This window comes from Mycteria americana, chromosome 4 (assembly GCF_035582795.1).
Source record: "Mycteria americana isolate JAX WOST 10 ecotype Jacksonville Zoo and Gardens chromosome 4, USCA_MyAme_1.0, whole genome shotgun sequence".
Taxonomy (NCBI): Eukaryota; Metazoa; Chordata; class Aves; order Ciconiiformes; family Ciconiidae; genus Mycteria; species Mycteria americana.
Window position 1 is genome coordinate 14,459,235 of NC_134368.1, and position 15,635 is coordinate 14,474,869.

Here is a 15,635-nt window from a genome sequence, read left to right on the forward strand (position 1 = left end):
TTCCCGAAGTGACTGAAAACAGTCAGGAAGAGTTAAGCGTACGCACAATACATCTGGTATGTTCAGTCCTAGCCAGCGGTTAGACACCACTTCCAAGCTCACTGAATACACACCTAGAAAAGTACATAAACATTTTTACCATTTCATGAGAAGATCTGACAGTTGCCACAAATGAAGATTGCTATCAAGGTGGCCCAGCAAAGTGGGCCAAGCAACAATAAGTAATCAATCTCACAAGTGATCTTGCATATTTTAGCGTTTTTTCAATACAGCATTTTAAATGCAGTTTCCTTGATCTTCTGTTTGAATAAACACAACTAAGACACACTGAGAAAAGTAAGAGCAGCAAAAAGGCCAGAAAACAGTAATAATGACCTCAACTAGCTCCCAGAAAGTATCGTATTAAAGAATGATATCAAGATAAGATTTCAGATACATTTAATAAATAATTTCATGAAGTAACTAATCAGAGAAACCAAAAGACAGAACACAATTTTTGCTTCTAATTGAGCAGTGCACAGAACCTAGTTTAAGAAGTTAGTGACCCACTCTGTAACAGCAAGTTAGATTTAGTACCCAGACAGGAGTGGGTACCAGAAGCAAAAAATCTGCTAGTCGTATTTAAAAGCAAACTGGAAAAAAGAGGAGGAGAAAGTTAGTTCCTAGAAATAAGAATGCATCCTTGTAAAGCTAAGGTCATGCCAAAACAAAGAAAAATAGAAAAAACAATGAATTTAAAACATACACCATGATAGATCAAGAGAGAAAGATCTGGAGAACAACTCAATGCAGAATCTGTTACTGCACTTTATGCCTTTTTCAAGCACACAAGGAGCAGCATGCTTAGCAGATTATGAGTCCTACAAACAGTTCAAGAGCAATTGAGTTTTGCAAAACAGAAGGCTGCAGTAAAATAGATCTACTAAAATATGGGGTTTTTTTTCCTGCCTGGGAATAGCATTGAGAAGCTCCTGTGCAGCAGTCTCAAACATCTTCTTTCAAAAAGAAGCTATGATTCCTTTTAATTGTTTTTAAAACTGTAGTTTCTCTTAGTTGTTTATCCAAGTGTTCTATTGAACCACCTACTGCAGTGCGTAGCCTCTCACTTAAAACTGAGAAATGGAAATCTGCAAGTACGATACCAGAGAGATCCATGATAACAGAGACCACTAAATCCGATATCCATACAAGGCAGATACATAGAAGGGGAAAAAAAAAAAAACCAAAAACCAAAACATAAGCATGTGGAGGGTGCAAAAAAAGATATGCTAGGTAAAATCAGCTGATCTTGTGTAAGAAGCCTCGACATAATACGTCCCTGAAGGAGTCAAAGGGTTGGAGAACAGGCAGATCCAGCTCATATTTCTATCTCCAAAGGCAGTGAGTAAGGCTTCTCACAGAAGTCCTCTAAACAAATTAGAGTGTAGACTGTTACATGGGTAAGTAAGAGATTAAGAAATAAAAAAACCAAATAATAGAAATATACAGCTCACTTTCTCCCAGGGGAAAGATTATCAGCTTAGACATGCAGGGATATACAAGAAGGCCTATATCATTCAATGCATTTATGTGTGAATGAAAAATAAAAAAGGGCTAACAGGGAGATGACAAAGTCTATTGATGATTCTGTGTTATTCAGGCCAAAAAACCGCCTCAGAAGCAACTACTGCAAAAAAAAACCCACCAAACCCAAACAAAACCTGCAGAAGGATTTCATGACCGCTTAAGTGATAGAAGGCCAGAAGAAATGTACTAAATGCAAAACAAGACGACACCTTATCATTGTACACGCAGCAATAAGCTCTGAACTACTACCACTCAGAATAAAACCTTGGAGTTGAAACAGTTTTATGCAAAAAACCAGCTCAAGTGCTAGTCAGACACTATTAAAAAGCCCTGAGGCTTTTTAACCTGGGGAGAAAACTGATGAGAATGACACTAGACATATGAAGAATTTGCAAAATGGAGAAGGTAAACAGAGAGACTAGTCAGTGTCTTACCAAATCCAAAAACTAAAAGGCATCAACAGGTTAAAAGTATTTGGCCAATGCCAAATTGTTATATGAGTTTAAAAAGCAACTGGACAAACCAAGGGTAGAAGAAAAAAAACCAGAAAGCACTATCAAATACAAAGATCTCACCACTGAGCAAGAAGTCTCTAGACTGCAAGGTGCTAAAGAACATTCTGAGAAGGAAACAGCTGCCATGGAACACCTTTAACATCTCAGTAAAATATGAATAAAATCAAATGAGGATAGCACTAGCATTGCATTTAGAAAAAGCTCCCTGGCTCTAACAGGCATGCTGTAAATAATAGCGTAAAGGATTCTCATTAAAACGATAACAAGAATCTTGAACCTGAAAAAGGTTCATTCATGATTCAAGAATCATGAATCTGAAAAGGTCACCATTCAGGTTCTCCAATATTAATACTGAGCATTGATAGCAACTTCTGTGATCCTTCACACAGAGTTCACAAACTGCAACACTCCAGTGTTAGTTCAGGTAGGAGAGAAGAAAAAGCTGGATGGCATCCAGAGGAAGAAAAACTGCGCTTCATGTTTTCATTAGCTTTATCCAGTAGCTCTCTACTTAACGTAAGTGGGTTTTGTACTTATAAGAAGTCACAGGATGTCAAGCATTTCCCTCAGCTCCACGTTATTAACTGACAAGAGTAATTTACATGTTTGATGAGGAGTAGTATGGAACAAGCTTTCATCCACAGGTCCTTCCACCAGCTAAATCACTGGGGTGGGAGCGGGGAGGGAAGATGTAGTCTTTGATATTAGATCTTCTACCACATGTGAACAAATTCTCCATATACCATGAAGTGTACTGATGTCTGAACTGATCTTTGTCACATTGCACAGCACTGCGCTTACTTGAAGCTTCAGGCATACATCACTTTACTGCTTTAGCAAGAAGGGCTTACTGTAATTGAACCTGAAAGGAAGTACTGTCTGAATTAAAAAGAAAATTAACTTGCTCTTACTTTGAGAGGATACTAGTATGAACAATCTATGTTCGCTGCTCAACTCCACCCCTCTACCTGTGCTCCACAAGGTAAACTGAACAAATGCGTAGTTGGAGACAGACATGACACAGAAGACAGATACAAGATTAGTTACTCTACTTGAAAAAGCCTGTTCCATGACTTTCATTATGATGAACTTAAAGCTGGATTTTTATTTTATCTTTTATGTCTAGAGATTTCCAGAAAAACATGCCTCTGAAGTGCAATATGTAAAGCTTATCCCATATTTAAAAGTGCCTAAGTAGTACTTGCAGATAGAGTCAAACTGTTCTACTACCATTAAGTTCAGAGTTATAACTGCACTCTGTACCACAAGTTTCATCAAGGAAACTAGAGTTTATATTAAACTGTAGCTATCTGACCCAGTATTGGGTTAGCTTGAAAAAGAAACAGCTGGTAACAGCTCAAAAACATGCTAAAATCCTGTCCCAAAGGAAGTTAGGGCTGTGCACAGAAAGGATGTGTATCACCTTAATTATTACCATAAATATCCACAAAGAAAGTCAGCTTGCTGGAAGCCAGTCATTTTTTGACATTCATTTTTCATCCTCAGTTTGCATTTAAGGGCCCCAAAATGTGCTCTCTGTCCCCTGGATTTCAATGCCTTCCGTAGAATAAAGCTAAAATTAACTAAAAGAGAAAAAGCATTGTTTGGCTTCTTAAAAACCAAGCATCCAGCTGCTAAAGACAACCCACCTGCAAAAACTCTGTATTTGCAGATTGCTTTGAAGCGTTGCTGTCTTTTGGCTCTGGCCAACTGAATGGGATTCTCAAATCACTGTTCTAAGGGAATTCTGTCTCCTACTCCTCAGCTTTCATCAGTCTCGTTCTCTATTCCTCCAATATTTACCTTTGCTAGGGTTACAGTCGGAAAGAGAAGCTGTTATCGCTTCTTAGTAGAGGTCTTGCTACAGAGTTCAAAACTATAATAGGACTGTATTGTAATCATCTGGTCTTTTTGGGCTACTAAAAATAATAAAAAAAAGAAACAAAGCATGACTGAAGCATCAGAAATAATAGCCTGTCACCAAAGTGAAGCAGTTAATTTATGTTAGAAGGCAGAATGAATTTGCTTTAAGAAGTTCACAAATTAAATACACTGGCTACAGAATATAATTTTATCGCAAATTCTCAGCAATAGCTCATTTGCTAATATAAAGAAAATTTTACAATGTTGAAATCTGAAGATTTTATAACATTAGGTAGGAAGCAAGCAACAAGAATGCTTGCACACACAAAGTAAATAATGCAAGCATATTTGTTCAAGCAATAAATAGTCAAGGAAAAAGTAGGAAAACAACCTTAAGGGCATGCCTGCCCAGGGATCTCAACCAAGACAGATCTAGCAGAACACATTTTGTGTGAAATCTCCCTAAAAGGTATTTCTTTTGGAGTCATGTCCTAAATAATACCTCTAGTCCCTTTTGGAAGTGTATGGTGGTAATTCTGATACAGTGTTACACAGCATTTTTTGCAGGAAAAGTTCCTTCTGTAAGCGCAAAACTGGTAAGTTTATCAAACCCCAACAAATTCAAAATTTTCAGAGAACAGTGCACAGCTTCTTATTACAGATTTTGCTTTCACTATGAAACAAGCTTTCTAGAATCTTTGACGCACTTAGGAGCAAAGGCATACACATATTAATGACAACGTTAAAAAATCCTTCCTTTTGCTAGAAGATGCTATGTAAGCACATCTCCAAAGTGAAAGGTGTCTGGTTTCTTTCTTTCAGGAAAAATTTAAATTGTTCATCCACAGGTAGATTGTCTATTATCAATGAGCTTTTAGACAAAGTTGATCTGTACATTTTGTAATAAAAATTAAGGTTCTAATAGCTTTTGTGTGTCACTGGATTGTACTGTTGAGCTTTCAGTGTTCAAGAGAGCCAGTTTGAGTCTCTAGAGAAATCCTCCTACCCACTTTCCACAAGCTCCAAAAGTTCAGTGGTATTGTGTGCAGTACCTATGTAGGAGTAAAGTTTCTGGAAAGACTGACATTCCACTTAAAAGCAGGCATTAAGCATCATGTCATAAACGTTATTTGTACATATAGAATATAATGACACAAACAGAGGAACTGAGTGGAGAGGGAGAAATATTCTGTACAACAAATGTCATTGTTTTGATAATTGGTTTTATTAACTTTAGACGCTTATTTGCTCATCCATGAGTGTTGAATCCTTTCACCAATTCAGAAGCCTCCTGGATTCTTACCTTAACTGCAAAGTAAGGGCTTGGTACAATTAAGAGCACACTGGGTATTTTTCTTCTATGTACTTCAACTTCCGTGGTGAGATCTTAAATGGTCCTACTTGCCCCAAGAACAATTAAAAATATTTATATTAGCATACATTTGCCAGGCATTCTATTTTTAAAGGTGATTACAGGGATGGAAGATAGGGGAGTAACATTTGTTTACAGAGGTGTTGGAGTCTAGGACTCAACTCTGCTTTCTCTGGAAGCAGCAATGCATTTGTAGATATGATAATAGTCTTAGTCACACCACAATTGCAAGTCATCAAATAGCATTAAATTGAAAAGGGAACAACTTCTGCACCCCCACAAAATGAAGGCAAATTGTCAGGAGAGCAATAAAAAAATAAAAAAAAGCATGTAGGTGGAAGACTAAGAGTGATGATATTATAGAGACTATAAATTTTACAAGTGGAGGGAAAACTATTCTTAAAAGGTATTTCTTTCTAGCATAGCTATTATTGTACAATGATCATTTAAAGTCATTAAAATAATTTTACACACAACTAATGAGACAGCCCTGCTGCTTTTTCTATGCAGGCATCTCTGATTAAATCCTTTATGGACGAGCTAGGATAAATATAACATGTTCCAAAACTGGAAAGTTAAAAATAAATAAGCTTTTTGTCATTTCAGAGTTGATAATCATCATTAATAATGCCCCCCCCCCAAAAAAAAAAAAAAAGAAGAGAAAGAAAAATGCAACCTGAAGAAAAGCAATGCAAGAGAGTTGAGATCATAAACCTCACCAAGCCCACATATTTTTGTAGGTGAAGACCTAAAGTTATCATAACAACCTGCACAATGCCTAACGGAATTTCAGCAATTCTGCAGTGGAAGCTCTTCTACACACAGACACTCTAGCAGTTCATTAGCTTACTGTCAAAATAGAGCGGCCCTTAGAAAAGGCCCACCCCAATTGTCTTGCAAGTCCACAGTGCCTTACCACCTTGCTTAGTAAGCACTTCTAATAATTAACTGACTTCGCAAAGGATTGCTTTTCTTTCCCAGTTTCCACTCTCACCTTCTAACTTTCACAATGAAGCAGACCTGCTGCTGCTGCAAGGGGCCCTCTAACAGCACAACAGTTTCAAGTCTCTCCTTGATTATTGTAGTGTAACAGAGATTTGTTGCAGTTTTATTTGAAGATGAATGTACAGATACTAGGTACTTCCAAATGTTCTCCTCCAAAGCCACTGCAAAATATCTACAAGAGATCAGCAGTTCTTGCTGCTGATGAATAGGGGTGCATCATATTAGACAGTTCAGATGAGGAATGTACTTTTAACTTTCTAACTGGTCCCATTTAATGCATTTTGTGTGCACAGTGGAACATGCATACTGGATTCCTTTTGGAGGAAACTAAATTGAAAGACTGTATTCCAAATGCTTGATTACATTTTTAAATGTGTACAACAGGAACCATTTACAGAGCTACTCCTATGTCATTACATGATTTACTAACGTGAATATAGCTCTTTCCCTTCTATTCTTCAGCTGCTCATTTCTGTATCTCTAACACCCTGAGACTATGCTAGAACAAACATTTTGTTGTCATAAACAAACACAGATTAGGAGGTCGATCTACCTGAAAAATAATGGAGGAAGACTGAGCTAGGGCACTTCCCTTAATCTGGTTCATTGTGCGAACACAAAAATTATCAGTAACAATATCTTTGTTATCAGCCAACGAAAACATTTATGTATTTCAAATGGTGAAAGAGGCAAAGATGGAGAATCTTTCCTCAAATAAATGGGTGTCCAATCCTACTCCCACGTACACCAGGATGTTATTGACAACAATAGCAGCAGATCTAAAAAAGCCAATTCCCATTGCTCTGTACCGACTATGACTATGTCCCAAAATTTTACCTGAAAATACAGTCATTAACTTTCATTTGAATAGAATCCTTTCTCCCCCACCGCAATGCTTGGCAAATGAGCTTTCCAGGAGCCTGAGTAATTACAGGTAAAGTTTGAAGGGGCATTAATAAACTGACAGATAAATTGTTAAGTAATTAATACTTCAAGGCATAATCCTCCCCTTCTAACAATCAAAGATTTTTCTGAGATTTCTTCAAGCTTTGCACAAACATTTCACTTTGCCTCAAGAGTTAGTCTGTACAAGCAAACTACCAGAAAATGAAGACACAGAAGTGCTAAAACAGAGCTCTGAAGCAAAGTTTCTTTGTAACCTTAAGTGGAAGAGGCTAACACTCGGAAAATATTTGTAAATTAGAGAGGTTCCCTATTTGTTAGCTATCATTTAGCAAAGCATTGGAGACGCAATGCTGTACGTTGTTACAATGCTGTGTAAACTGTTTAGAAGAATTTTTTTGTACTATTTATAAATTCTAAGTCACGCAATTTATAAAATAATTCTCTTCCAAGAGATACCAAAAAACCTCATAACCTTCCTAAGTACCAGCAGAACTCCGCACATCTACAAACAAAACATAAGAAATTGTTTTCTGTCTGCAAAGCTCTCAGTACAAGTACCTTCCCCATATGTTCTCAATTCTAGAGCAAGAGATTTGTGCCTATTTCCTTAACAGCAAAAACATCAACAAAACAAAAATTAGTTCCTTAACCAAAGAGATGTTTCTTCAAGCACTGCAACTTAGCTTTGCAATTCTCTCAAAACTTCCCAAACTCTCACCATTGAATTTCTACCCGATTCCTCCTCTCCAACCCTACTGGCTAGCAAATGCATGAGTGATGTAAAAAACAAGTAACATCTGTTTCATCCACATATAAAAAATCATCACCTTCACTCTGCCTCCCAGATTTCTCTGTTATCCTAGGATGTTCTCTTTTACCTGCTGACTATCAGGCAGTCAATTTTTAAGAAAGACACTTTACATGCTTGAAAGTACTTAAGCATTACAAGAAACGGTAACACCTCCAGATAACCTGCAGCACAATAAATACTCACCTGGGGTGAGAGTCAGATCAAGTTACCATTATAGCTGATTTGAAGCAGTTACTTGAATCCAGACATCCCAGGCAAGTCTCACAATACGGTAGTGATGGGATAAGTGTCTCTCAACTCTACTTTCTCTTAATCTGAATCAAAAGCGAAACATCCACTGGACCAAAGAAAGCTACTTTCTAGCTCAGTGATACAGACCACTTACCTGGAGCGTGGATTCATGCGTGTCTTCCAAAAACATTACTTTAATAGCAGCAGTATTCAGATACTCACATGCCAACTAAGCGAACATATTGAAGGTGTTTTATTCCTAGCTCTGCTCTGTGTACATATAGAGGAAATGGTTCCATTAGCAAGAATGATGTTTTTAAGCCCATTTGGAGAATCCAGTGTTGGGACCTCCAGACCTTTCATCTGAGCAATTTCTTTTCGTGTTGCTTTAGGGCTGTACCTGAAGGAAGGAGGATGCATAGAGTGGATGAAATACAGATGCCAAAAAGGGATATGTAGCAGCTGGACAGAAACTGAGGGGCCTGCGCACCTGGTAGGCATAAAAGTGTCTTAGGAGATTTGAGTCTTAGCCTGTTTCAACGAACTTCACCAGACTTCATTAGCAATCAGCCACTGGTCTTCCCTGCTATACACCGTGTTCCTCTTGGCTACTGAAATAATGGCAGAACTTTTTTGTTTAAGCAACTGGCAACTCTCCTGTAATTTGCTTACATGAATACTGATGACTCAATGGTTTTAAAATTTCAGAAGCCCTAATTAGTAGTGTATATCCTTTGCTCACTAATAAACTTCCTGTCCAGGAACATCCAGGAAAGTGTAACAATTTTAAATTTTTTTTTATTCATTTTTAAACATGAGAGTTGATGTATTGATATTCATTCCATTCCTATCACATACACAAACCCCAATAACTTACACAAGCAGAAGTCTTCTAGAGAATGCAACAGCTTTGGGTAGAAGTAGGAATACCCTCCTTTTCTTTTTTTAAATCAACAAAAACAATATCCACAAATCATCTCAAGCTCAGCAACTGAATATTGTTTTTCTCATTAAATCCAGATTTGATTTGCACAATAAGTTCTCAAAGCACTTCTACCTCCCATTGTGAAATGAATTATACAAGGAACAACAAAAACACTACCTAGTGATACATTAGCAGAAGATAGACTGAAAAATTGCTAAGAAAAAACCTGTAGTATAGGAGTTCGATCCAAATGAAGTACCTGTGCAGCTGAGGATGTGTGTGTGCTTAAGTGCCTTACTGAGTCAGAGCCAGGACATTCATTAATTTGCTGGATAATGCTGCAGGAGTAGGAGATGGGTGTTTCCAGGAAATAAATTACTTAACATTCACATTGATGCTATAGCCTTAAACACAGCATATATAAGTAGAGACTGGAAGAAAAAGCACAGATCAGAAATATAGATATGTTGGCAAGAATACTTCAAGAATCACAGAATGGTGAAGGTTGGAAGGGACCTCTGGAGGTCATCTGGTCCAACCCCCCCTGCTCATGCAGGGCCACCTACAGCTGGTTGCCCAGGACTGTGTCCAGGTGGCTTTTGAGTATCTCCAAGGATGGAGACTCCACAACCTCTCTAGGCAACCTGTGCCAGTGCTTGGTCACCCTAAAAAAAAAAAAAAAAAAATGCAGACCTCTGGTCCTGTCACTGAGCACCATGGAAAAGAGCCTGGCTCCATCCTCTTTGCACCCTCCCTCCAGGTATTTATAAACATTGACAAGATCCCCCCTGAGCCTTCTCTTTGCCAGGCTGAACAGCCCCAGCTCTCTCAGCCTCTCCTCATAGGGAGAGATGTTCCAGTCCCTTCATCATCTTTGCGGCCCTTTGTTGGGCTCTCTCCAGTCCGTCCCTGTCTCTCTTGTACTGGGTAGCCGAGAACTGGACACAGCGCTCCAGGTGTGGCCTCACCAGTGCTGAGTAGAGGGAAAGGATCACCTCCCTCCATCTGTTGGCAATGCTTTGTCTAATGCAGCCCAGGATGCCAGTAACCTTATTTGCGGGAAGGGCACATAGGCATGTGGTAGATAGGCTTGAGGTAAAACTGCCTTTCAAGATAATATTTGAGATGGACGTTATGCATCTCCCCTTCTCCAACAGAAATCATAGCTGATTTATTAAAAATTAAGTTACTTCTATTACAAATTTAAGTTTGTAGAATTTTGTGAGAGATATTTAAGTCACCAGTAAAGACGAGTGTTCTACATATTCAATAATATTTATTGAGATAGCTTTCTGTACAGCAACGTGCTGGTCTTTTCTGTCCTCTTTTACGTCATTCAGAGTTACAGTCATCATCATAGTGGCACATAGTGACTATTCAAAGTAACTGACTTCTTAATGTTCCAAGAAAGAAGTTGGAACAGCCCTTCCCAGAACATCTGTTCTAGTGCATATGTCCTCTCCTACAACCAGACCACAACACACCATGCCTAAGAGACCAGATGCTTCACTCTTACTAGATCTATCAGCAACCTGAATGTTATTTATTGGTAAAGGCTCTAGTGATTCCAAGAAATATCTTCTCTGTCAGAGAGAAGTATTTCAAATATTTTGAAAATTGCTAAAGTGCCAGTTTTCTGTTTGAGACACTCTTTTCATATTTGTTTCCATATGCACATATAAGGCTGTGAATTTGTACTCCTCTCTATTTGTACTTCTTTCTGAAGTCCTATTAAAATCCCTGTTTTTAAGTTCTGATGACCAGTGCTGCTGTGGGTGGAAGAAAAATTCTCAGCTTCTTTTCTTTTAAATTAGTTTTCAGTTCTAGAAACTATTACTACTATGACAAATGACATAAATCTAAAATAACAGTAGAAGAAAATACTGGATAAAGAAACATGATCTTATCAAACACATTTGCTGTCTAAATCCACTAAAATCGTGGTTGTTAGAGACTCCAGCATGACACAATGGCAATAGTAGCTCATTCTGCAGCATTAAATACTTGTGTATATTAAGATGGGGATGGAAAGGGCAATGACAGTAGCACCAGGCATTGAGCAGATTTTCATGGGAGGAGATTTAAAGTAATCAGGAATGAGTCACAACTGAAATTGAGAAATACATCAATGCTCGAAAGTCCTCTTTTATAGGGGCACAGACAAAAGCGTCTATAATACAAAACTGCATAGGGATCTTTAGTAAATACACAGGCCTGTAAAGAGAACTAAGACAAAACTCAACATGATTTTAAAAGTCCAATATTTGTATGGAATAAGAAAAGCTCCAAATTAACTAGAGAAGAGTATCTGACAGAATCTCTGTGTAAAACACCACTAGATAGATAGCTTGTATTCATTTTCAGAATCTTGCACAAATGTGGGCACCAACAACAGAAACCTGTTTTCTTCTTTCAAATCATATTATAACAAAGCCCAAGATAACTCCATACCATATTCCTAATATTGTTGCTATTCTTTCCCTGTTGAAGCACACTAAGAAACTGGAGAATGAAGAAAGGAAGAAAACATACCTGTTAGCACTGATCCTAAATTAATAATCATGTAATTAATGTTAGAAGTGTCAATTCTCCATCATCTCTGAATTCTTTTACAGGTGGACGAGATGACAAAGTTGGCAATGATACACTGAGGCATGTTAGAAATTAAGGTATCAAAAAAATTCTCCTCCATCTGGAACGTGCCTCTTTGTTACTAAGAGCCCAGAAGGTTCCAACAGTCGATTCTGAATTAGATGTGAACAGTAGATGTGCTAACACAGCCACAATATTGGCCTGAACTATGTGCAGAGCTCAGCTGCATCTGATACATGCCATGTAGATATCCACACATTTAATAATTTTAAACTCTTGGATAGCCTTATTACCTTCAATAGAGTGACTCATATTTAAGAATGTAAGGGCATGCATATAAGTAGTTTCAGAATCAAATGTCCAATTTTAAAGAAAGTTAAAGAGCAGTACTTTTGCTAGACCTCAAACACAAGACCTTCTTGCACAAGTCTTACATTACAAACTGAATTTAAAACCGGAACTCCGCAGCTGAATACAGGAGCCAGATATTTTTCTTTCTACCTTTTGCACGAGACATTTCTCTCATCCCATCAGTTTTCACAAATTTTGAAACTCAATAGGTTCACACTGAGGGGAAAAAAAAAAGTATCATTCTGCCTTTCAAAGTGTATCGTGATTCTTAATCCAACTTCTTATCTGCCTGCTAATCTTAACTTCTTTTCTGTCGCTCTGGTTTCATATATCAGCTTATTATTCCCTCAGTCTACATTACAGTAGTATCTATTCATCCACATTAGAATTCATATTAAAGCTATAGTTAGCATGCAATCTAGCCAACTGAAGAAATTAAATTGAAACCTTAGTATTATGCTAAATTACATTTAGTTCTTCCTGCCAATTTTTCAAACAAACTTCTTTCCTATTGCTCTGGACACATAACAAAGATTGGATGGGAAGACTCAAAACTATGCACAAAAGTGCAGAAGAAAAGTCGCTTCCACAACAACAGGTTAAAAGAAATTGGAGAAATCTATTTTCCTACTTTACAGTGCCTCTTTAAACAGAGTTTAGAATACATATACACACAATAATCTCCCAATCTTTAACATAAGCCAATTTTGCATAAAAATTGCTTTCATACTTACCATTTTTTTCAGCTTTCTCCCTGCTATGGGAGTAGCCAGGAACTGAAGAAGAAAAAGTTGCAGTATCTCCTGAAGATGGTCCAGATTTCTGATTGTTCTCACTATGGTCCACAGCAGCAGCGTTTAGCTGGGACCTTCCAAGATGCAGCTGGGGGTGAGAGGGACTTGAGGGGGGCTCAGGATCTGAATTCATTTTAGCTGCAAAAGAAGAGAATAATGATTAGTTATCAGATAGTAGGGTTATAATGTAAAACCAGAGTAAAAATTTAAAATCTGAATATATTTATGTAATTAGTTGAACAAAAAGCCCAGAAAAGGGCAAGACTACTGATAGCAACTTCAAGATGTATTTATACATTCTTCAATAATTCCAAGCATGAGCAGCTATTGTTGAGTAAGACTTACCATATATAGCATTGTGCCAGAATTGTGACTGCCTTTTTTCCTAATTAAAGAAGAACTGATTTTCAAGTGTAGATGAACACTAAAATTAATGAATCAATCCTGTAAATACTGCTTATAAATAGTTTCTTTGATTCTAATGTTCTACTCACACATGCAAAGACTAGCCCCTAACTTTTTACGGAACAGTGTGGACATGTCTACAATGACAGAAAAATTCACTTCATATCAAGCGCCTGGTTCACAGCCACCACCTAATCAGGCGACAGAGAAAGACAAGAAAGATACGAAGGCAAAGGAAGAGAAGGTGTAGAACTCTGCCACTGGAAATGAGGAGAGGGACACCACCAAAGATGCTCTTTATAAACATTTCCAATTGAAATACACATGATTCAAAATAAGCTGACTTTATTTACTACTAATCTAATATCCAGTTTCATAAAAAATAGTATTTATACAAAAAAACACCAAGGCAGGGAGGGAAAGGCCTTACAACTCCTTACAAGAGAAGACCTTTTAACTTCCACTGTAAGCCCTCTTCTAAATGATGAGGGAATCTCTGTTCTACAGTAAAAAGTTCTTTAAATCAGTAAGCTTTCATAAAAGTGCTTACTAAAAGCTTAGCTTTTACAAGATAGGAAGTAGCGAGGTATGCATATATTACACCAGTATAACACATAGTAACTCTTGCTGCTTCAGAGCAACTTCCCCGAAGTTAAGCAATTCACTAGGAACACTGTAGAAGGTGTCTGGCTACAAACTATATTTTTAAATTCTGTATGTTCAGAATACTGACCTAAAGACGTCCTTGTAAAAATGAAAGTACTATAGCCAAAAGCAAAGATACAATACCTAACTCAGCCAGCAACTACTTCTACTTAGAGAACACTAAAATCACAACAGGATGCTAAAAGTACCAGCAATATTACCATCATTAAAGATATTCTTTGCAATTTAGACAACTTGCTTGCCAACATTAAGCTTCCCTAAACCAGAAATTATTTTACTCATATAAGTAAATGTATTTCTGTATTATCTTTCTACATCAAGTTACAAATAAACCAACACAGTTCAGTTCAACCTTCAAAGAGTCCTAGGAAAACACAGAGATTAAAATACTTTCCCAGTAAACCACCATGAGTATTTTTAACCGTTATACAATCACAAAAGTTACTTTGCATCTGGTTTTAAACTTGACCTTAGCGCTTTGAAAGAGAGACGAGTAAGAAGACACGCCGAGCTCCAGCCCTGCCGGCAGCGGCAGAGGATGCGTTGCACAGCGAGACTCCAGCTCTTTCGGGGCGGACCCCTTCCAGAAAGGGGAGCCGGGCAGCAAAGGCATCTCTCCAATACACATGCGATGCACAGGACAACACTTACCTCGGTGTTAGTTAGCTAGCAAAAAAATACTCCCGTCCCAAAAGTCACTCTGCACTTGTCCTATAAAGGACACCACCAAGCCCCCTACTGCAGGCTTAGACGTGAGCAGAAGCCAGCCCTTAGAGGTGATTTCAGGATTTTTTCTAAGAGTCCGGGAACGGGAGGCAGGATAAGACTTTCGGGGAGCCCGGCTTGTTTCGAAACCAGCCGGCGCTGCAGGAGAAGCCGGGGGCCACCCGCGGGCCCACGCCGCCCCGGAACGCCCGCCCGGCCGAGCCTCGCTGCCGGTGGTGACTCTGCAACTACTGCTCTCGGAGGGCGGGACGGGACGGGACGGGAGAGCCGAGCTTGCTCGGCCTCGTTCCCCGCGAGGCCGGAGGGTGCCCGGGCGGCGGCTGCCACCCCGGAAGGCCAGGAAGCTCCAGCGTGCAGCCGGAGCACAGCGGGGGGCGGGAGGGAGGCCAGCAGCTCGGGCCGTCCTGCCCGGGGTCCCCACCCCAGACGCTCACCGAGCCCGGCAGGACGAAATCACCAGCGTGGACTCCCAGCAGCAAGTTTCTTTGCGGCTCCGGAGACTGCTGGGCGCCAAGTGGGGCTCCGCCGGGCGCCCACAGCCCTACGGGGCGGCCCCGGCCCGCCCACCGCCCGCGGCCCCCTACCCTCCCCGCCGCGCTGAGGGGGCAGCGCCGCTGCCACTCACCGCCCGCCGCTCCCCGGGGAGGCCTCTGCTACTGCCGGGCGGGGCCGGCGGGAGGAGGAGACGGAGGAGGAGGCGGAGGCAGGCGGAGGCGGGTTGCAGCGGGCCGGCTGGCCAGCGGTAGGGGAACTGGGCGCTGCTGGGGCGGCGGCGGCAGCGCGTCGCGTTCAGCTTCTTCCCGCGCTGCGGCAGCGACTGGGGCGGGCTTAGGTAGCTCCAAAATGGCAGCGCGGGGTGTCGGGGGCGGCACCCGCCCTCAGGAGAGGGTCTGTGGGGCGGCCGCTG

At 39.8% G+C, this 15,635-nt stretch overlaps 1 protein-coding gene across 3 annotated transcripts in view; it reads right to left on the minus strand.

Moving 5' to 3' along the window:
- The window catches only part of WFS1 (wolframin ER transmembrane glycoprotein), a 35,658-nt gene extending 20,241 nt beyond the window's left edge, over positions 1-15,417 (minus strand). Inside the window, exons 1-2 of one of the 3 annotated variants that reach the window (XM_075499724.1) lie at positions 15,354-15,417; positions 12,872-13,069 (exon numbers count right to left, since the gene is read on the minus strand). In XM_075499724.1, coding sequence (XP_075355839.1) covers positions 12,872-13,064 — 193 coding nt within the window. In that variant the 5' untranslated portion in view covers positions 13,065-13,069; positions 15,354-15,417. The other 2 variants (XM_075499722.1, XM_075499723.1) reach the window with 2 other exon arrangements.
- Between the last annotated feature and the right edge of the window lie 218 nt (positions 15,418-15,635).